Source organism: Typha angustifolia, chromosome 7 (genome assembly GCF_048772165.1).
Source record: "Typha angustifolia cultivar Huaian chromosome 7, ASM4877216v1, whole genome shotgun sequence".
Lineage (NCBI taxonomy): Eukaryota > Viridiplantae > Streptophyta > Magnoliopsida > Poales > Typhaceae > Typha > Typha angustifolia.
The window spans coordinates 17,909,076-17,930,521 of NC_133245.1; the positions used below are offsets into that span (position 1 = coordinate 17,909,076).

The 21,446-nt window shown below is 39.1% G+C and overlaps 6 protein-coding genes across 12 annotated transcripts; 3 read left to right on the forward strand and 3 right to left on the reverse strand.

Moving 5' to 3' along the window:
• LOC140763327 (ubiquitin carboxyl-terminal hydrolase 21-like) lies at nucleotides 1-3,627 on the forward strand. The gene is made up of 9 exons (XM_073101460.1): nucleotides 1-381; nucleotides 581-658; nucleotides 754-874; nucleotides 985-1,092; nucleotides 1,496-1,668; nucleotides 1,775-2,110; nucleotides 2,191-2,310; nucleotides 2,399-2,807; nucleotides 3,051-3,627. Exons 1-9 carry the CDS (start codon nucleotides 343-345, stop codon nucleotides 3,443-3,445), a joined length of 1,779 nt encoding a protein of 592 aa, XP_072957561.1. The 5' UTR covers nucleotides 1-342; the 3' UTR covers nucleotides 3,446-3,627.
• Nucleotides 2,696-6,970, reverse strand: LOC140763328 (exosome complex exonuclease RRP46 homolog). Of its 5 annotated transcripts, none has more exons than XM_073101465.1 (9): nucleotides 6,745-6,970; nucleotides 6,558-6,671; nucleotides 6,297-6,392; nucleotides 6,009-6,029; nucleotides 5,336-5,408; nucleotides 5,190-5,257; nucleotides 4,837-4,969; nucleotides 4,300-4,411; nucleotides 2,696-2,835 (listed from the first exon to the last, which is right to left on the reverse strand). In XM_073101465.1, the coding sequence occupies exons 2-9, from the start codon at nucleotides 6,642-6,644 to the stop codon at nucleotides 2,778-2,780; spliced, it is 648 nt and encodes a 215-aa protein (XP_072957566.1). In that variant the 5' UTR covers nucleotides 6,645-6,671; nucleotides 6,745-6,970; the 3' UTR covers nucleotides 2,696-2,777. The 5 variants fall into 5 exon arrangements, with proteins under 5 accessions (XP_072957566.1, XP_072957562.1, XP_072957565.1 ...); XM_073101461.1 differs by having other exon boundaries at nucleotides 6,297-6,397; XM_073101464.1 differs by having other exon boundaries at nucleotides 2,698-2,835; nucleotides 4,277-4,411; nucleotides 6,297-6,397.
• A 462-nt stretch (nucleotides 6,971-7,432) lies between these two features.
• Nucleotides 7,433-10,210, reverse strand: LOC140764069 (uncharacterized). 3 transcript variants are annotated; one of them, XM_073102529.1, is made up of 3 exons: nucleotides 10,094-10,210; nucleotides 8,659-8,793; nucleotides 7,433-8,259 (listed from the first exon to the last, which is right to left on the reverse strand). In XM_073102529.1, the coding sequence occupies exons 2-3, from the start codon at nucleotides 8,716-8,718 to the stop codon at nucleotides 7,645-7,647; spliced, it is 675 nt and encodes a 224-aa protein (XP_072958630.1). In that variant the 5' UTR covers nucleotides 8,719-8,793; nucleotides 10,094-10,210; the 3' UTR covers nucleotides 7,433-7,644. The 3 variants fall into 3 exon arrangements, with proteins under 3 accessions (XP_072958630.1, XP_072958627.1, XP_072958628.1); XM_073102526.1 differs by lacking the exon at nucleotides 10,094-10,210 and adding an exon at nucleotides 9,778-9,872; XM_073102527.1 differs by lacking the exon at nucleotides 10,094-10,210 and having other exon boundaries at nucleotides 8,659-9,312.
• Nucleotides 10,211-11,351: 1,141 nt separating this feature from the next.
• On the forward strand, nucleotides 11,352-13,110 carry LOC140762634 (WEB family protein At4g27595, chloroplastic). The gene is given in 8 exon segments (XM_073100506.1): nucleotides 11,352-11,474; nucleotides 11,585-11,719; nucleotides 11,722-11,900; nucleotides 11,902-12,439; nucleotides 12,441-12,664; nucleotides 12,666-12,816; nucleotides 12,818-12,902; nucleotides 12,905-13,110. Coding segments are annotated over 8 exon segments (1,572 nt in total). The 3' UTR covers nucleotides 13,042-13,110.
• Nucleotides 13,111-13,249: 139 nt separating this feature from the next.
• LOC140764068 (uncharacterized) lies at nucleotides 13,250-15,965 on the forward strand. The gene is made up of 7 exons (XM_073102525.1): nucleotides 13,250-13,474; nucleotides 13,553-13,654; nucleotides 13,757-13,871; nucleotides 13,940-14,055; nucleotides 14,659-14,847; nucleotides 15,193-15,338; nucleotides 15,656-15,965. Exons 1-7 carry the CDS (start codon nucleotides 13,350-13,352, stop codon nucleotides 15,835-15,837), a joined length of 975 nt encoding a protein of 324 aa, XP_072958626.1. The 5' UTR covers nucleotides 13,250-13,349; the 3' UTR covers nucleotides 15,838-15,965.
• A 565-nt stretch (nucleotides 15,966-16,530) lies between these two features.
• Nucleotides 16,531-21,416, reverse strand: LOC140763760 (uncharacterized). The gene is made up of 11 exons (XM_073102098.1): nucleotides 21,174-21,416; nucleotides 20,177-20,232; nucleotides 19,955-20,079; nucleotides 19,771-19,865; nucleotides 18,805-19,010; nucleotides 17,901-18,089; nucleotides 17,613-17,822; nucleotides 17,369-17,522; nucleotides 17,184-17,247; nucleotides 17,015-17,092; nucleotides 16,531-16,824 (listed from the first exon to the last, which is right to left on the reverse strand). The coding sequence occupies exons 1-11, from the start codon at nucleotides 21,270-21,272 to the stop codon at nucleotides 16,748-16,750; spliced, it is 1,353 nt and encodes a 450-aa protein (XP_072958199.1). The 5' UTR covers nucleotides 21,273-21,416; the 3' UTR covers nucleotides 16,531-16,747.
• Between the last annotated feature and the right edge of the window lie 30 nt (nucleotides 21,417-21,446).

Below are 21,446 nucleotides of genomic sequence, written 5' to 3' on the forward strand. Positions count from 1 at the left end.
TTTTTTTAATTATAAGTGAACTAATCCGAGTTGGAGTCTGAATAAGTTATCCGAGTCTAACTGTTTTCATTCGGACGAGTCGTAGTAGAACTCGGAGTTGGGGACCGAGTCGAAAAAACCGCGGGACCAAATTGACTATATAAAGATGCCAATTTTTTACTAAAATTTAGAGAAGGCGCGTCTACTCTTTCAAAAGGCCGCGGATTTCCCCCCGACCCCCTCCCAACAATTTGCATTTAGAGAAATCGAAAACCCTAACCCTAGTTTTTGCCCGATCCCTTCCTCTCTACCACCGCAAAAGCCCTGCTAAACCCCTACGGAAGCGGAAAACCCTAGCTATTCATGGAGGAAGACCACCTCCTACCATCGACTTCGCAATCCGTAAGTTTGTTTCCCTTGTTTTTGAGTGAATTCTTGGTAATTTTGTTCTGTTAATTGTACAAGTTATCTCTTTTTTCCTCTAATCTTGGATTATTGCATTTCGGTTCTTTTCTTCGGTTTTAGGGTTTTATGATGGTTTATCTAATCAATTCTTCCTATCAAAATTTCTAAGTTTAGCCTTTTTTATTGTGGGTTTTAGGGTGATTTTCATCTGGGAAGCGGCGAAAGTCGCAGCCTTTGGCAGCCTCCTGCTTCGAGTAAGCAGCGATATCGGGTGGTAAGCATCCCTCGTTCTACATTGCTCTTTTTTATATTTTAACTCGGATTCTCTGTTTTGAAAGATCGATTTCTTCTTCGTCTTTTTTTGGTTAGGGAGCGTCTCTCGAGAATTTGGGGAACACATGCTTCCTCAATGTGATCCTTCAATGCATCACTCACACGGTTCCACTTGTGCAGAAGCTTCGTTCGTTCAATCACGCTATTCCATGTTCCGGTAGGGGTTAACACTTTTTATTTTGTACCCGTACCTTGATTACTAGTCAAATTTGTTCCCTTATTTAATTTATTGTCTTCTGAATGCTTCAGTTTGTTGAAATCATGCAGGTGACCAGGAGTTCTGCACTTTCTGTGCTCTGCGAGATCATGTAAATGAAGCTATTAATAAGTCGGGTTCTGTCCTAATTCCAGAAAGATTTAGAGATAATCTTAGAAGTATCCTTTGATTACGTGTTACTTTTTATTTTGACTCTCATGTCTATAATTTGATTCATCCTTCTGATTGTTAGTATACACGCTTCTGGTACATCCTCTGGATTGGCAAGATTTAAGTTATATTTTCTTCTGAATTATTTACTCTCGGCATAAGTTGGCCCTTTTATCTCTAATTTCTAGATGAATATTTGATTTGTTCTGTAAAGTAGATAGCCTTGTTTAGAAAACTACTGCATGTCTCTTGTCCTGTTGGTGAAAATTGTCGACGAAGGTTATGTGTTTCTTTTTAATTACAACGATATGGAAAGTGGTGAAAAGGATCCATATAACCGAACCTAAATAGTTGGGGATTAATGGGTTGTTGTTAGTATGGAAATTGGAATTCCTTGACAATGTTCACCAGAAATTTCGCCTGATTTTGAGCCTGGACAGCAAGAGGATGCTCATGAGTTCCTGCGGTGCTTGTTGAATAGTTTGCATAATTGCTCTCTTGATCCCATCTCCAATAACCAGCTTTTTTATTTGGAACAAGATAGCATTGTCAAGCAGGTCTTCGGAGGCCGTCTAAGAAGTCAGGCAAGTTTTGGTTTGGTTATCTGATTTTTCTACTGATTTCTGATTGGTGTTGGATTCGTATTTGTTTATCCCTCTGATTCTAATTGATGTGGTCCATTTGATTCAGCTGCGCTGTGTTGAGTGTGGACACTGCTCGGACACGTATGAACCCTTCCTGGACCTCAGCTTGGAGATTGATGACATAGACACTGTTGATGATGCCCTAATGTCGTTTACTAAGGTGGAAAATATTGATGATCCTGAAACCAAGTTTACCTGCAATGGCTGCCAGTCTCAAGTGTTGATGGAAAAGCAGCTTAAGGTGGATAAAGCACCAGATGTTCTTGCACTTCAGCTCAAGCGATTTAAGAACGATGGCTTGTCAATTTATAAGATATGTAAGCCTGTGGAGTATCCATCGGAGCTGGATTTGAATCCATTTCTCAGCTCCCCACATGAGGAGGTTAGCGTCCATGCTATCCCCAAACTACTGGGTTTTTGTCATGCAAACATGTTCTAATGTTTCATATCTTCTCCTGGCAGGTGCCATTAAATTATGATCTGTACGGAGTTGTAGAGCACCGTGGCTCATTTGATTTTGGCCATTATGTTTGTGTCATCCGCTCCTCCGCTACAGAATGGCACAAACTGAATGATCGCCAGGCATGCCTCCCAGATACTACGTTATTTTATTTTCTGTACAAGCTTGTTATGCATCCTTATGATTCTAATTATATCATGCCTATTTCAGGTGGCCTCGATATCCGAGAACAATGCTTTAAATCAGCAAGCATATATCCTCTTCTATGTTAAGCGGGGTTTGGCTCCATGGTTCTCGAGTTTACTAGATTTAAAGGAGTTGTCATCTTCTCCAACATCTGTGCTGGAGCATACGGATAGAGAACCTTCTACATCTTTTGGTGAGGGTGAGGTCAGTTGTCGTACAGAAACACCGGAGAAAGATGAGTGCAGCCCGTGCACTAGCACCAGTGTCCCAGGTGAGGCTGCGAGATGCCTCGTTGCAGCTTATTCAAGAGTACCCGATGCCCCTCGGGATAAAGATGCTGACAAAATCGATGCGGGCAAACCTCTAAAACAGCCTGCTGGGGAATCTGTTTCTGATCAACTCGTCACCGTGGTGTTCCAATCTGAGCAACTAGGTAAGGATTTCTCTTCCATGATGAGCCACTGCATGGAGGCATCCAATAAAGGACAGGGTAGGCATATTAGATTTCCATGTCGAAAAGTTTTCCTCTACAAGGCTGAATTTTCTTGTACATATATATACACATATATGAGTGAAGTTAGTTATATTAACTATGATACGATAACCTACTCATTATTATTTCTGCATCTTTTGTTATTAATCATATTGTTGATGTCTTTGTTCAACAAATCTGCAGAAGATGAGGAGGATAATTTGATTCCACAAGTCCAAGGGAGATCAGAAGGTAGTGTGGGAAGGCCTGCTCCTCCCGCTATTAACCAGGATAAGGCCTTGAAAAGGTTGCTAAGAAGTGTCCATGGTTCACGAAGAAGTCGGATCCTAGATTGCCTAGCCAAGCAAGACGAGGAGCAACGCAGGCCAAGTCTAAATTCAAGGTGCAACCCTAATGGTAAGAGAAGGCGACAAATAGATTGCCTCTGCCCCAACACTGATCATTGTGCTCCATCGAAGCAAGGTGCCGCACAGCCTGCAAATGCAAGCACATCTCACCTAACCTTCTGCCCTCGCTCTCTAATGTTTTCAGATGACTCAGTACCAGATTTTGAGATTGGCTCCAATATGACCAACTAATCTATCTTTCCATATGGTGATATTAGATCACGTGAGATATATATATATATATATATATATATATACATTTTTTTTCAGTTGTCACTGCAAGCTATTCTGTAGATATATAATATATATATCAATTTTGTGGTTTGCGAACCAGAGGTGGAATTATTATGGGAGGTTGTTTTTAAGCTGAAACAGTGACGACTGATGGATACAAATTCTTGATATGCTAGTTTGATGACTGCTATCATTTCTCTTTTCGTTTTTTAGCAGGAAAGTCTACATCCGAAGACTCTACTTGATACAATACAAATTTAAAGTGTGGTGGTTTCTCAAACATAACTCATTTTCTTATGGATGGGACATATTAGATAAAAAGTACTTGTTGTACTAATACCTGGGAATACATATTATGTCTGTTCCTTCTGCCTAGTTTTTCAGATGGACCAAGTGTTTAGATAAAGGAAAAGTCATTAGTGCATAAAAGGTTACATGAGATTTCAACGGGGTCAACATATAAATATCCTGCAGTATTCAAACCTAAGAGCTCAGAAACATGAAGCTTTAAGTCGAGGATTATCCTGGTTATTGTCATCACCCTTTAATGTAAACTAACAAGCTGTTGAGTAGTGCAGAAGTCATCGGGTTTTGGCAATCTATTGTTAAACAGGTGTGGACAAAGGCAATAAAGCAGAATAGCTTTCTTTGCACCTTTGAAACTAACACACAATGATCAAATAATTTGTGGGAGTGAATCATTCTAGAATTTCCTGCTACAGAAAACTAGATATTACTTTATAGGCATAAAACTTGTAAGTAATCCAAGCTAATGCCAATGCAATTGACCTGAGGAAGAACATTTTGCTTACGTAGCTCTTGAAATGTCCTCAGGGACTTGCTTCTGCAAACTTTTCCGAAGGAATTCTGAGATTGCAGCAGATGCTGCACAGCCACGTTCAAGGCAGTTGAAATAGCCATGCTCTGATGCAAGGAAGAGAACCAATTTTGCACTTAGGCTACATTTTGTTATCAGGGATAAAATTAAACCTTTGTAATCCTATTAACCAATTCATAACTAATACATATAATTAAACATATGGACATTAATCAGATGGTTGGCTAACTTCATATACTAGGAATGTATCCATGGGGAAAAAGAATCTAACATAGATTGCTCAGCAATGGCTGAAGACAATAATAGTGCTACCAGTTACACAATTTATTAAAATAAAAATAATATCCAAATCAAAGTACCAGCACTTGACGTGCTCTGAAAGAGGGAAGTTAACATATAATTAACAAAAAGAACGGATTTCCAATATCCTTGTAGGACAAATCTTATTAGACTATTAACAGTTATGATCCCATGGTTATTAGACAAGTTTTATGCTCTGAAATGGTTATACCTGGCATTGCTCCATATGTGACAGAAGTTATGATCCCATGCTCTAAAGGTTCATCATCCTTCGGAGATTGTCCTTCTGGAAGGACTGAAAGAGGTGAATTTGGAAACACCAAATATGCAAAGGCCAGCATTTTCTGTTAAGAAAAGAAGTCCAATTTTATCATCAATTCCATGCTATCACTGGACATCAGGCTGTTGGTTGTAGACATGCAACGAATAAGTAGGCATGGCAACTGCATATCCATACACAAAATAACTGGAAGAGATTTTTGCTGAAGCATTAAAGTGAAAATGCTGAAGCAGAAGTTCTATCTGTAACCAAGTAGTATGTTAATGTCGAGATAATCAGATTACCTGCTCTTCTACCTTTGTAGCATCTAAAATCACAGATCCAGTCTCTGTTAAACCACAACAGATTGCAACTGCACAAGTCAATTCCATACAGGTTATCAGCTAGATAATGTAAGTCAAACACAAAGTGAACTCATAGATCAGCTTACCAGCAAGATATTTTAAGGGAATACCAGCATCGACCAGTGCAGCACAGGATGCATTTATGGCACAGGGGAGAAGCTAGAAAATCTTGTAAAGGATCTTTCGTAATTAAAACAAATACTTGATGCAATCATGCAACAGAGTGCTTGACATCTATACCATATGATAGCTATGTGTGAAGACAAATACGAAAATCTTTAATGAACAGAGAATTATCAATAGTAGTCATGAAATTTGTTACTTCCATAGGGTCCTTCCTTAAAAAGAATTTTCGTCTAAAAGAGCAGCAATTGTGTGCTGCCACCACAACGTCCTTTTTATGTATTCTAACCTGGAAACTACATTAAAAGAATAGAGATGTTAATTTAGAGGTAATCTTGAAGACCTTTATGCTGGTGGAGTACTGGACATGCACAGAAAAGTTGGGAGTGAAGAAGCCAAACAGCAAAGCGGCTCACCTATATGCAATGGCTGGCCAATTCTATCAGCCTACATAGACAATAAAAGAGGTCGCCCATATATGATCCAAGTAGGATAATGGCAATCCATATTCAATGGTGAAGTCAATGTTTCAAATGACGAAATGGTTAAGCATTAACATCTACTTACTCTACTGGGAATATATGCGAGAAATCAAGAGTATAAGACAACACAATAATGTGAGGCCTGAAAAGATACAGAACCATCATCACCGACTACCTGCATAAAAGAGAAATAATTATCAGTAATGGAACAATAATTTAGATGCACAATTTTTTTTTCCATATTGTCAACATGAAAAGAAGTAAAAGTATCACATAGACAAAGTGTGAGTCCCCCTAAGCAGAAGAAGCGTAAACTTCATATGCTAAATATATAGGACAAATCATAAAAGAAATATATTGACAACTGGATAAAGGCATACTTCGTAAGGGAATCCATTTGTAACAACAGTTGAGTAAAATAAGCGGAAGATGATAAGCTTACCTGAAGTATGACAGAGGTTATTGTATTTGGATTTATAGTTAAAAGGCAAATGCTTTGCAAAGTTCTCTTCAGGATCATTTCATACTCCTTTTCTTGCTGTCCTAGAAATATTCAAGAGCTGAAATGAGGATTTGGAAGCACTTAAGTAATATATAGCAGCAATAATCCTTTGAACAACGGCAGCAGAATCTGAAATAGATAGAAAGGAAACAGTCCACAACTAAAATCGCGAAGAAAAAAAATTAAAATTTCAACAAATACCGATCTGGCCAGTCTTGGGTTTCCAGATAACCTCGATCGAGGCTTTCTCGGGGTTCTCTCCCTTCCTTGTTCCAGATTTTGGGCCATAAACAGCCGCCAACACGATCGTGTCACCTAAAGTGAGAAGAACACTAAGAACCCTAGAGATGACGTCAAAGGAAGAGATTTGGGGATCGCCGGATACAACCTTGCGACCAACGAGCAGAGCCGTGAGCACGATGAAGTATACCGCGAGAGCAAGCAAGCGGCCTCAGTTGATTTGGAGTTCGCCCGTCCGCCCGATCCAACTCCATCGCTCCCATCGCCAACACTTCGATCAGAGAGACTGAGATCAGCAGCTCTAAAACCCTAAACCCCCCCGAGAGAGTTCCTTTGCCTCGGGATCTGTGAGGGACGAATCCGAGATATCTCGTCGCGGCGTCAGCTATTACAATTTTAGTTCGTTTATATTTACTAATTAAGTGCAAGATAACTGAACAAAATGATATCATAATTTTCGAGACAAAACTAATAATATTGATTAGTATCCTATTAATTTATCTCAAACTTAAATTATACCATTTCAGTAGATCATATTATATTTTATAACATAAAACGTAACACCATATATTTAGTTTTTAATTAAACTTTTAATATACCGATACTTTACATAAAAAAAAAATTGAAAATAAAAAATAAGTAGCTAAAATCTTTAGATGTATTATTTTTAATATCATAGAGAAGAAACTCGATGCACACTTAGGATCTTAGGTCAATATGTGATTATATGCTTATGAAAATAAAGGATCTAAAATTGAATTTTAATGCAGATAAGCACTCCATATATATAGTACAAGAACCTCTTTTTGTATGTATTCAAGAGCCAGATAAAATTTCAAGGACAACATGGAGATCTTCAGAAAAATTACATGATAGTTATACATGTACATTTTCCATCTGCCGCCTGGCGCAAAGAGGCGGGATAAGGGGCAAAATGTTTATTGAACATAAACAGTTTTGGTAGTCAAGATTTCTGCAACAGAAAAGGAGAGCTCTGACTATTTGATGATCACATATCTGAAAACAAAAAGTCCAAACCATGCCAGGATCAGATGGTTTGATCATTCTCACAAGAATTAGATTCGGCCATCCTTCTCCTTGCATCTGCTTTCCATCTTCTTTTACAGGCTGGGCGTCGATGCCCCACAAGATTGGAATCAGCTTCTAGTGGCGATTTAAATAGCGGAACGGGCATTAACGATGAGTCTGTTGGCCTTTTGGATTCATATGCTTTTCTTGCATCCTTCTTCCATTTCCTGCCACAGTACAGTCGCGCCTCAAATGAAGCATGAAAGCTACTAGGATTAATCTGAATTGTTGTCCCGGTAGATTCACATACACTTTGGATCAACATGTGTTGGCTTGACAAACATGGTTTTGCTGTGCCTGCTTCAAGACACTGCTTCTTCACCCTATATCTATGTTGTCGGTCTCTGTTCTTCTGGTGGGCCTCAAATGAAACAGAAAGCCCAGTAGGATCGATCTCCGTAGTAGTTGCTTGAGCTTCACATGCACTTTGCACCAACATAGGTGGGTCTAACAAAGATGGCTTCCTCAAATCTGCTTCGAGACGCTTCTTTTCCCTGTATCTTCGTTGTCGTTCTCTGTTCTTAATGCGACGGACCATAATGTCATCAGTCATATCTGGTAAGTCATAAGTCATCTGCGTAAAAGATACAGGAAGGTCATTCACAAGTATTTAGAAGTACAGATAGTTTTACTGCAAATGGTCAAGTTAACATTGATTCCATGAGTGATGACACTGGCCCTAAGAAGAATCTCTAAGGAAGAGCGATCTTTTCCTTTCGAAATAAGTGAAGCACATTATAGGTATTAAATGCCATCTTTGATTCAATACATATGAAGTGATGAGTATACGTCCATAGTAAATTTCATAAACATCAACAGTTAGAGATTATGAAAGAATAATCCTCAAGCTACTTATGAAAATAAGTTAAGAATAAACATTGACTCCAAGATTGATGAGTATATGTTTCTATAAAATGAAGCATAAATGAAGAGTCATGTTTTCCTTTTGAAATGAATAAGGATCAAAGCTAACCTTTGGTTCATCATACAAGTGAAATGCAGCAGGATCGACATTTGTGTTTCCTGTAGTCATCTCGCCTCGAGGATATTTGATATGTTAGGTCAAATTAAATGCCTTGAGTAGCACTCGAGCACTCCTTTTTCTCCGCTAATAAAAGAAGTTCATCAGACAGGACCTTTTGTATTTTAGAATAAGGACATTATCAATACAGAATAAGAGACACTGGGAGCTCAGAAAAAGCACACGGATCTGGTCAGTAATATCACAATCATATGATGTAAATTATCTAAAAAGATGAGTGTATTCTGCATACGGAACTATATAACATATGAATCTGCTCATATAAGACAACACAAAGTTCTACAAACAATTTTATGACCAGTTCATCTTTTGTTGTCACGTATACCTGGAGAAGCTAAATTGTATCTAGTAGGAACTTCTCTTAAATCATTTTCGTGAGGTTCATGCTTCCATTACATGTCTGATCCACAAAAAAATTTATTAGCACACCTTGAATCATAGAAACAAAAACTTGATGCGGATTTCAATCATCAAAGCCCGACAACATATGACAAATATGGTAAGATCAAACACCCAATCACACAGGGATAACAACTTATGAAGCAAACATCCCTTGCTTATTCTCTGAATAAGGTAGTTTCATCCAACTGGCGCAGAGTATTCTGAAGCATAAACATAAAAAAAATAAAATTTGAGAAGAGAAGGAAGAACAAGAATAGCCACACAAAAAAAAAAGGATCCCATGAGCCTTCAGCTTCATGGTTAATTGGTTCTATAGATAAAGATACATTTCTTTCCCATCAACCCTAAATCTCTCAAACGAAGGATAAAATGCCTCAACTTTCAGTCAATCTTTTAAAGAAAAAACAAACGCAATATAGATGAATCACCATTGCAGCATTCATATAATATATCATGCATCCGGATGGTAGAGGGGATTACCTACTTTAATGTATTGTGCCAAGAAAGACACCACTTAATCACAGACTAGGGCTCTGGGGTTTGAACACGAACGGATGAAGAAACGAATAACACAATAAAAACCGATCGCAAGGTCTAGCAATCGAATAAATAAATCACAAATCTAGGAGTATTTATAGATTAGTATACCTTATCCTTCTCAAGAAAGATCAGAGGAAAAATGAGGATTTGGTTAGAGACATCAAATGTATAGAAATTAGAAAGAGCGAGAGAGCATGCGTCCGCGAAAGGTGGCAGCGTTCGAGACGAGGTTAATAGAAGTTCTATTAGGCCGATAATTACGAGTTACGAGGCAACTATTTCATATCTTAATGGGCCTGCCCCAATTTGGCCCAATAAGACGTGAGCATGAATTCTTCCACTGCAGCATGAGATGACAAAATGGACATACATACATACATACATATATAGACTGCTATGCTAGGTATAGATATCTTGTCCATACCAAAGACTCCATGAGACCCATAGCCACGAGCCCTGGGTCCATGAGCTCATCTAGTTCCAGGCTTCCATCATGTGAGGCCTCTCTCAACCTCTGACATCCTTTGCTTAACTGTGAGCCATCTTTTACCTCCGGCATCAGTACGGAGTTCTTCATTTGTTTGGCATCTTATAGTCGGAGAACATTCTCTGTTTCTTACTCTCCTGCAATTCTACAACTAAAACTTCACTTGAACAGTGAAACAATAAAATAATAAAAAGTTGATTTTGGTATCAATCATCTCTTTCAACTTTATTATACACTCTTATTGAGTATACTCTGTAGTCAGTGGGTTTTTTTACTTCTTTATTATCTAGAATAAAGATTATTTTTTATGGAATTAAACTATGAAACTTAGTTGGTAGTTCATGAGGTAAGTACAGTAATTCTTGGGGAATAATTTGACAATGTTAGATCTCAAAGCTTATGAAGGTAAAGGACCCCTCAAATAGGAAGAGAGAGAGAGAGAGAGAGAGAGAAGGACCCCTCAAATAGGAAGAGAGAGAGAGAGAGAGAGAGAGAGAGAGAGAGAGAGAGAGAGAGAGAGACTGCACCTTGTTCTTGACCAACTAAACAATCAGCAGAGTCCCTCTTCTTCTTCCTCCATTTCCCCTGTTGTTATTCTTCTTCCCCGACAACCCCACCAACCCAACTCTTAAAATACTCTCTTTTCTTCTCTTCCAATCTTCCATCTGCGAGGACAATGGTCGCCTCCAAATTCAAGTAATTATCTCTGCTTAATTAGTCTTAGCTGAGCTGCTAATATGTCAAAATGACTCAGCTCCAAGTTGACATTTTTGGAGGTTCTCTAAGAACTTAGGTCGCAGATTTGCTTCTGGGTTTAGTTCAATCGTTCCTTCTGATTCATTTTGTTGAGAAAAAAAACTTGACCTTTCTGGGTATCTCACATTTCTCCAAAAAAATTCGACTTTTCATATTCATGGTGACTTGATTTGGTCATAAAAGCAATTTTTCCAAAAAAATTGATCTGGTTGTGGAAATGTTGAGTTATCTAAAATGTACTGAAAACTTTGCTGCTTGATTCTTGTGCCTTCACAATTCTGCTGTTATTGATCTGTGGAGAAGATGCAATCGGCTAAACTTATAACACGTTAGGAATTTTATAGCATATCTGGACTAGCTAAAGCTTCGAATACCAAAACCCCACCTCCATCTTCCAGGGTTATCAAATTAAGCAGGCCAGGATCTACCAAGTCTGACCATGATTCGCATTCGCCCCAGCAGCATACTGCACGTACTCCCGTCGAGAAGTCACCGAGATCCCAAGCCTGCGGTAGAGCGTCGATCACCCAACATCGCAGCCCGGATCAGTACTACTACTGATGTGAGAGAAGATGAAAACTTGTTATATTTTATTTTTTTTCCATTTATTTTAGTTGCAGATGTTTACTGCAATGGCTAATGTGATCTCCTGGGATTTGGATTACATCGCAGAAACAACCTCGGATTTTGAAGCCGTCGGGGCTGCAGTCCCAGCTGACAGCAGTTCAGGAGGAACTTAAGGCGGCAAAAGAGCGTCTGGCTTCAGTTGAGAAGGAGAAGATCCAAGTACTTGAAGAACTAAAAAGGATGCGAAAAGATTGGCAGACGAGGCAAATGAGAAGCTCCAAGAGGCTCTTGTGGATCAGAAGAGAGCTGAAGAGGCTTCAGATATTGAGAAGTTCCGGGCCATCGAATTGGAGCAAGCAAACGTCGATGCTGCACAGAAGAAGGAAGAGGAATGGCAGAAGAAGCTGGAGAGCATCCAAAACGCAAGCTGTCAATGCCACCGAACTCCGTCCATCCAATCAAGAACTCAACAGGGTGAAGCATAAACTGGCAAAGGCGATTGACGCAAAGAAATCTGCCATGAGCCATGCTGATGATGCGACAAATATTGCTGAAATCAATGCAGAGAAGGTAGAGCTCCTCTCTTGGGAAGTTAGTCGCCTGAAATCCTTGCTTGAGTCCGAGCTAGAGAAAAAAAATCCAACGAAGCTGCGGAGCTTGTTAAGAAGTTGGAGGCTGAGATTTTGCTGCTAAAAGCTGAACTTGATCAACCAAAGGCAGCTGAAGAAAATTTGGATAATTGAGGGGCTTCAGGAAGATGTCGCTGATGCAAAGAGAGCAGAATTAGATACAGACCATCTGGCAAATGAGTGGAAGAAGAAGGCAGAGTTGTTAGAAATTCAGGTAGACCAAGATAAAGAAGCATGTGAGTTAAGGGCGACAGTTGAAGATCTTAAATCGGATCTTCAAACTGTAGAGGAGGCAAAGATGGAGGCTGTCAACAATGAGAAGATCGCGAATTACAAAATCAAAAAGCCTATCAGAGGAGAGGGACGGGCTAATAATGGAAGTGGAAACTACTAAAGATGAAGGAGAGAAAGTAAAGAAGGAAATGGAAGATCTTGCCTTGGCCTTGCATGAAGCATCTGCTGTAGCGAGAGAAGCACAAGAGAGGTTCTCAGTCAAACAGGTTGATATGGACGACGCCCAATCTCAGATCGGGGAATTAAAGTTGGCTCTAAAGAACAGGTTATGAGGTAAAAGTTGATGAAGCAAACAACTATGAGACAGTATGTCACCGGAAAACTGTCGAAAGATTGGAAACAGATGCCAAGAACTCCAAGGATGAATGGAATTCAAAAGAGCTCGATTATGTTGCTTCCATCAAAAGATCAGAAAGAAGAAATTGCTGCCATCAATCTTGAAATGGATAAGGTAGTCGAGTCTGTCAGAGGCACCGAGAGTGAAATGCAAGCTGCAAAGGAACAGAAGCCAACAAACCTACAGAAGAAGCAAAGACCGAGGTTTTGCGGTTGAAGGAACGATTGTTGGATAAAGAGAATGAGCTGCAGAATATAACCCAGGAGAATGACGACCTGCGGATCAGTGAACTCTCTGCATAACTGCATTGCTTGCAGAAGCCACTGCTAAGGAGGCCGAGGGACGGCACACTTACAGACAGAGAAAAAGAGTGTGATATACTGCAAAAACCGGTTTAACTCTTATTGGAGCTATTCGATCCGGTTAACTCTTATTGGAGCTCTATAAGACCCGATAAGAAAAACCTTCCACGAGTTGTTATAAATTATAATGCAACTAAGGGGGCGCTTAATTGTAAAAGTTCTCAACGCAAAGAAAGAAAAAGGAGCAGAAAAGAAGTCTCTGTTGCTATCTTCGTCACTAAGCGATCGAGAAACCGAGAGAGAGAGAGATGTGGGTGGAGATCCTTTGCGGCCTCGTCGTCTACAAGCTAATCCGGCGATACTTCGGCTCCGAGGAGGAATTCTACGACGTCGACAGCTCCCACTCCGACGTCGTCTTCGCCGTCGCTTCCAGGTCCCTTCATATCCTCTTCTCTCTTCTTCGTTCCCACCTATCGAGAATTATCATAATCGATTCTTCTCTATTCCTTAGGCTAGAGAAGCTCTACGGTGGGAGATGTTTTGTTGGACTTCGGATCCCCGATCAGGAAACTGGATCCCGGCAGCACATCGACATCGTTCTCGTCACCAAAAGGTCGGTTATAGATTGATATCGTGCTTCTTTTGACTAAGAATTGCCTTATTCTCTGTGGATTAACGGGCAAATTGATAATAAGAGAGGTTTTGGTTATTTCAGGGAGGTGATGGTTGTGGCGGTGAAGAATTTCTTGGGGTTTATCGGGATCGACAAGGATGGGAATTGGACTTGCTCCGCAGCCAAGAACAATAAGCCGGAAACTTATCCGGATCCTGTAAGCATTTTGAGTTCTTGATGTTTCCCTGCCGTTCGACGTCGTAGTAATTTCTATTTTTGATTCAGGTACCTGAAATTGATAGGCAAGTTGCAATTCTTCAATCGTACTTCGAGCAAAGGGGTGCGCCTTTGCCCAAGGGACATATGATGGGCAGAGTTGTACTCCCAAATCCGAACTGTAGGTATGTGTGTTTACAAAGCATAATAGAAGTCCACTTAATGCCGATATTCTACGATGGCTTTGAGTTCTAATTTCATAGTTTAATGTAATAATGTATGGTTGTTTCTTTATTCTGGAAGAAATTTCCATGATTTGGTGACCCTTAGAAGTTAAAGATCATCTTCTATTTCAGTGGTGGTCTGCTGAGCATAAATATTTCTCTTTCTGGTCATGCCATCTAAAACGATCAAAGGTCTAATTTTGCAATCTATAGATTTCAGGTTTTAATTTATAGTAAAACGTACATGTTGACTATAATTGTGAGTAGTTAACCAAAAAATTGAGTCTGTAATCTTGCAACCTATAGAATACCCCCTTTAAATCTGGTTGATATCCATTATTGAACAGTATCGAGAACTTGAGGATAAACCTTATGCAATGTTGGCCAGTCTTTTCAATGAATATGTGCCGTTCAAGACATGCATTTGTAAAATGAATATTTTGGCTTGCACAGGTTGCTTGGCTTTCTGTTTTGTTGTTTTGCCGCATTATTATGCTGCGTTTTTTCCTTCCCCGTATGCTTTGTGTACCTTTTCCTGCTTATGCTCAGTGTTGTTTATTATAGGCCTACCTATTCTATAGCTTGCCAACCAGAGATTGTCACTTTTGAAAAATGGAGAGAGCTCAAACCAGATTCAAAAACTGGAATCTCTAATTGGATTAAAGATGCATTTCATGGAAGCAAGAGTGAGTTGCAGGATGGACTATATCAAAAACTTCAGTTTATTCTTAGTACATCACCAATGTGGGATCGGTAAGTTTCCGCAAAACTTTTTCTTTCCCGGTTTTGTAATATTGTAGAAGATTCTGGGTGTAAATGCATGAACTTTTCCTGGTTTTGTAATGATGGAGAAGAAATGAGGAAGTGCTGAACTACTATGCAGTGTAGTAGACTTACCCTATTTGATTCGTGCTTGCATATGGTTCTACGTGTGATAAATCTGCAAGTGTATCTGTTTATTATCTTTAGCTTTAACTTCTAAGCAGTGGAAAATTTAAATTTATAATACTTCTCTTTTACTTGGCATCAGCCTGTTATTAGTCTCTATCCACTCGCTGATGCATATGGAAAAGTCTAACCAGTGTATAACTGCTGCAGTTTGGAACTCAAAGGCGATAAAAATATTCTTGGTGAATTTATGGAATTTAAAGGAAACCAGGATGACATGCAGGCACTGAAAAACCTGAAGAGATCAAAAGTTAGTCGGCTCATCGTCCAAAAGTCAACTTTATTTGGTGGTTTTGGTAATTTCTCGACTTTTTCCTGGTTTCATTGTTTCAATTATAGATAGAAAAGAAAAGACATTTTTGTCAAATTTCCAATAGCTTGAGCTTTTGAATAGTTGTTATTCATCATGGCATTGGAGCAGGACATTTTTGCTTCCAATAGCTACCTTGCCTAGCTACTGTTTGTTTTCAGAGAAAACCTCAATCTACCTAAAGCCCACATATTGGGACTAGTTTGCGATGCATCTAGTTGTTGTGGGTCTGAGGAGAAATTATTGGATACTGTTGTCCATATCCGTTCCATCTTAATTTTGAACTTGACAATTGAAATGCAGGGAGGTCAAGGCTCCAAATTTTGTACTCTCCTCGTGACTATCGAAGTGACGGGGCTTCAGCTTATGAGTGGAAAGAGATTGCTGTGAAGCCAAAGACGGAGGTTTTATTTCAGCAACTGAACTCCAAGAAAGCTCGCAAGTTCAAGATCTCGAGTGTTGTTTCTTTAACTCTAAGTGCATAGTTTCTTTTGGGTGTCAGAAGTGCGCCATGGTGTTTCGGTTTTGAGAAATATGTCTAACACCTTTGTGTATATTAGATAGTTGAAAACAATCTAAAATTACAAATAAGGTATCATGGTTGTCCTCTAAAGTATCTTTCTCGTCCAACTAAACAATATATGGGGAGCAAATACCAAGTTGGTTCTGGTTCTGGGATTTTGGTACGAAAAGATGGTGTTCGGTTCGGTGAAAGAGTTTAGGAGAACAAATAAATGGTTGGAAATATTTCTCGGACATTTCCAAAGCAAGAAAGAGTAAGGATGGTCCAAGTAGTATTGTCTCAAGTCTAGACATTTTTCACTACGGTTATCTATTCATAACTAGCTCTCTCTCTCTCTCTCTCTCTCTCTCTCTCTCTCTCTCTCTTTTATGTATTAGGCTTGTAATTATCTAATTCAAATGAATGATCTCTCTTGCCTATATGCTGTTTCTTAACCATAAAGAAAAAAGATTTCTAGATATTTTTCTTCTATCAATCGAAGAAAGTCTCGAAATGCAGGCCGTGTAGTTAGGAGACAACATTGCTAATGTAGCTCTATTGAACATCATAAAACTATATCATTCCGTCTTAGGATGCAACGAAGTGACCGGAAATGCCCAGTTTTACTTCTTAAATAACATAAGATATGAAAACTATACTATATTGACAAGCAGAATCATGAAAAGCACCTTGTGGTACCCAAGATTGCAGGCACAAATTTCCTCATTAAAACTTTCGGTAAATGAATCGAGTTTTGGAGCACAAAAATCGGTGATTTATATTCGGTTGACTGGAGAGAGAGTGTAAAAGAGTTATCAGCTTATTATTCCGACAACTTAAATAAAAGGCAAATACTCGAGAGCAGCAAGAGAAAAGTACAGGTAACAGAGAGATTAAAAGGAGAACTCTTCAGGCAAATCCTGGAATTTTCCTGATAAAAGGCTCTTATACTTCCCCTTGAGATCTCCAACTGCAGTAAAACAGACAGCTATTCAGTTTTAAGAAAATAGCTAGCAAATATCACATGAAATGAGGAGTGCAAGGAAATGATAACATTCAGAAGCTTTCTCACGGCCATCTCAGATAAGCATTAGCTTGAATCTATGACTACCATTATAGAATGTAGATATAAACAAGGCAAGAAAAGAAAGTACAATTACCTTTAGAATCGGCAGCTGCTTTGACTTCTGGGATGGTATTGGATAAGGTTGATTCTACCAGTTTGACCAGCTCCTTACCTAAGTTCCACAATATATTCGGAAAGTCAGATGGTTTCCATGCAATAAAACTGAAAAGAATAATGAACCAAATTACTTCATTTTAACTAACCGGCAATGGCCTTTCCGCCATCAATAACATTGATCAGGAAAGATGGGCTATTATTTTCTTTCAACTGCAAGAATAAAGATGAAACAACATGGTAAATAAGTTTATCTCAATCACAGCAGTAACCAAAGATAAACAGATAGGGACATAAGAGACATCCAGATAGAGAAGTATGTGCCATTGGAAACCTGTGAGAGTAGAGAATTTGCAAGTGTAAGAGGATCAATAGGAGAAGGGCCCTTGCTGTAAGCAGGTACAAATTTCCCATCCTGATAGCCAGCCAAGAAGTGATAGGCAGCTTGACCTGGAGAGAGTCTTGATACCAACGGAAGGGCACCAGTGCTGCAATTTGAAGAGTACCAACTTGTTAACGGCCGAAATTCAGATTTAGACTAATGCCAGAGACCAGAGAGAATAAATACTGCACTGCACCTGTCGGATGATGCAAAGATCACAGCAGATGGCTTTTGTAACAGACTTGGTGCTGCAGAATCTTTGGTCCGAAAGAATGGAGCAGATCCATGAGAGGAAATGACTACACCGGCATCAGTGGACACAAGAGCCTTATGGAAATCCGACCCATTCTGGATGATATCTTCTGGAGCGAAAAGCAGAACCACAGAATCACCGGATACAAGAAGCCTAAGAAAGAAACATTTGAAAGCCGAATTAGAAGAAATAAGAATCATCACGTTAAAGAAAAATTCAAGAAGATGGTACCTAGCAGAAAGAGGGAGACCTCCTCTGGCAGATATTACAGGAGTAGCCAAAGCAGCTAGAGCATCTTTTGTAGCATTAGCATCGCCAAAAGCTTTACCACATAAGACGAGGGATGAACGCTCCACATCAGCTGCTGCAAATCCACTTGAAGCTTGTGATGCAGGACCAATAATCTCCCTGACACTTGGACTACATAATTAACAGCAAATGAGAGGAGTTAGTCCAAGGCTTACATATGTGAAAAGCAGATGAAATGATTATCCCAGGCAACTAGACACAATGCTGTTTCTCAAGTCAATATTTTCTTTCTTGTTACAAATAATGCATAATATTAGTGTGAGTTACTGTATGTTAGAAAAATAAATTCCATGATTCTTTTCTTGATTAACGAAACTATGAAAGGCAAGTAGGAGACCAGGACAAAGATAGTAGTCAGGTGGCCTGATGTGGAATTCAAGACTATAGTGATATATAAAACATACAACAAAAAAGTTGATAGAGCATAAGCTATTGAAAAAAGCAAATACAATCTCAAACCAGTTTGTAAATTATGAGGTCCTTGATACTGAAAGCACATAAGACAACTGCATATAATATAAGTCATAACTCTTCATAGTTCTATAAACTAATGAGGTCCATATCAGGATTCATGGAGACCTTTGACATCCTCAGCTAGCTGCCATCAACTAAAGATTCTCACTTGTGATGTTCATTTGGTTCATACAGTCCTTGGTCCTTTTCAAGGTCAAAGGGTTCAAACACCGAGCCATTTGGCGTATGCTTATAATGCTCACATGCCCATTTTCCCCATATCAGGATTCAAAGAAATATTCTACATCTTCACTTAGTTCACTATCTGAAGATTTGAAGATACCATGATAAGTAAAATAAGATGATAGAATACCTGATAGAGCTAGCAACATATATGGTCAAAGGGCAAGAGTCATGGGAAATTGCCCTGCTAGGTGTTCTCCAGAGGAGATTGGAAAGTGCCAGCACCGCACTAGGGTTATCACTGATGATGCGGACCTTTGCATCACATTTTGAAGATGAACCAACTGCTCCATCTTGAACGAAGAGATTCGATACAGATGAAAGGTGAGAAGTGACCTGAAAAGGAAAAAAGTAGAATCCACAAGTAAAACTCATAAGTAGAACACCGAGTAGAGACTCAAAAATTGATTCTCATGGACTATATTCTCTTAGCATTTCATAGCATGATAAAAAAAATATACAGAATTTATAGAACTGCCCAGGTTGAAAGATGAAAAATTGAAAAGATTATCCATCTTATTCAAATAAACTAAAATGAGTAAATTCAATAGAAGACATGGTAAAATTCAAACTTAGGAGATCTTCAATAAAACCACCTGTAGTTCATTTTCTATCTACGTACAAGAGTTCATATCTTAATTCATGGTAATCCTCCCATTCTCCACTCTAATACAAGATGTACAGTTAATATGTTAAACTCAGCAATAACTATTCGAAGAAGTGACATTTATGACTTCACTTTTTTCCATAATTTATATTTACCAGGGCAGATAACATGAGCAGTGGTGCAACTTCCTGTTGTTCATATCCTATTGGCATACCATGGCTTTCAATATAAGCATTTACATTAGATGAGGGATCAATTAGGTACTCTGTTCTTTGTTAGCAAGATTACCAAATGTCATACATACTGACAACCCTTAATCATTAAGGATCAGGTATTCAACTAAATACAAGTTTACAACACCAAATCTTGTAAGTAATATATTCTGTTATGTTAAAAGCTATAATGAAGAAAAAACATCCTGTTAGTAAATGGTAGGCTTCTATGTTGAAGGATGTCCAGAAAGGTGCAGGCCTTTTGACTGCATTATACCTGTTTCAAAAGTTTTCCAAATTGAGCCTTTGTAATATCAGAAGCTCCACTGACAGCATTTCCCCTCACATGAAGTGGAAGGCCTGACAAATGCTCTGTACTCCAGATAAAAGGCGATATTTTAGAAAGCATTAGTTGCAAACTGAATTAGCGTTAGAAAAGAATGACTGAAATCTGGAACTACCTACTGTTGCAGCACCATTCTTTTGAAGCTCTGAGGACTTCAAGTTGTAAAAAGCTTTATCTTTTACAAGTACACCTCTTCCAGCAAGAGCCCAATTAAGTCCATAAGAAACTCCAGGGCCTTCCCTGTGGTACATTTATACTAGGATTACTACCCGCAAAGACTACAGATCTATCAAAAAAGGGAAAAATAAAAGGAAAATTAAATTCGAGATGCGATTACCTGGGAAAGACTATCGTTTCCCCTTTGTCCTCTTTTAAAGGCACTGAAACTGCATACTTCATAACCGGCCATCAGCAGGAAAAAGAAATAAGGAGACACTTTTTAGACAAGAATAACAGCAACTTACACCTTACAAGTATCTCATCCATGTATTAGCAGAAGTAAAGCAAGTAAACAAAAGAAAAGTAAGATGGACCTTGTTTTTCTATTCTTTTTACCAAAACAACTGCTCTATTTCAAAATTGTAATCCAACAACTAAGCGAAAACCATGTTACAAATACTATCGTCTTTTAAAACCAACAGGTCAGCCTGATGTAACTGAGAATGTCTCACTAGTCACTACACTCTTTAGTATGATTGCCAGCAGGAATTTTTTGGTAATTCAACTTCAACACTGAAAAAAGAAACAATTGCAATAGAGATCTTCAAGCTACACTCAGATATCCAAATTCCGTGTTAATATATACGATTTTTGGCATAAGTTTTATCTACAATCTGGAGCATTTCCCTATCCCAGCAGTCATCCGTTTTATTACCACGCAGTCGCGTTTCTCGTAAGCAAGGCTGATTTTAAGCGCCTACCTCTTACCTCAATGTCCGTCTGATCCTTCTTTTTCGTTCTTCCTTACTAAAAAATAGATTTCCTAGCGGTTGCAGTTAAAATCGGATAAGGGAGGAGTGCGTATCAAACAAATAAACAACAACGCAGGTGAAAGACCAAAGCTTGACCTCCTTCGGTCTCAAAATTTAGTCCGATGGATCGTAAACTCCTAAATCAGACAAGATTCGACGAATCCAAGCTAGACCAAAAACAAAACCTAGGTCGATTCAGCTGCAGCAATAAGAAGAGAGATCGTTCTACAATATTGGAATAAAGAAAATGGGCAAGAAAAGAAGCACAATTTGCAGCGCGATTCGAGATCCAAGGAGAACCGGAGAGGGAGAAGGGGGAGAGAGAGAGAGAGAGAGAGAGAGAGAGAGAGAGAGAAGACTCACGTGTCTGGAGAGCAAGAACGAGAAGGGAAGCGGGGACGCCGTAGATCTCGAGGAGGCGAGAGCCGTGCGCGAGAGATGCTTCAGGAGAGCGTTCCTCATTTCCCCCTAGGTTTTCCGGTCGAGGTTCGCCGGCTAAGAAGTGCAGACAATGGAGCAAGAAGAGAACCAGAGAAAGAGGCGAAAAAGAAACGAAGTGGAGAGATCAACGTGATGATGTTCTTTTTGCACCGTCGGATCACGATATGGAAAACGATATGGAGCTTAAATGGGTTT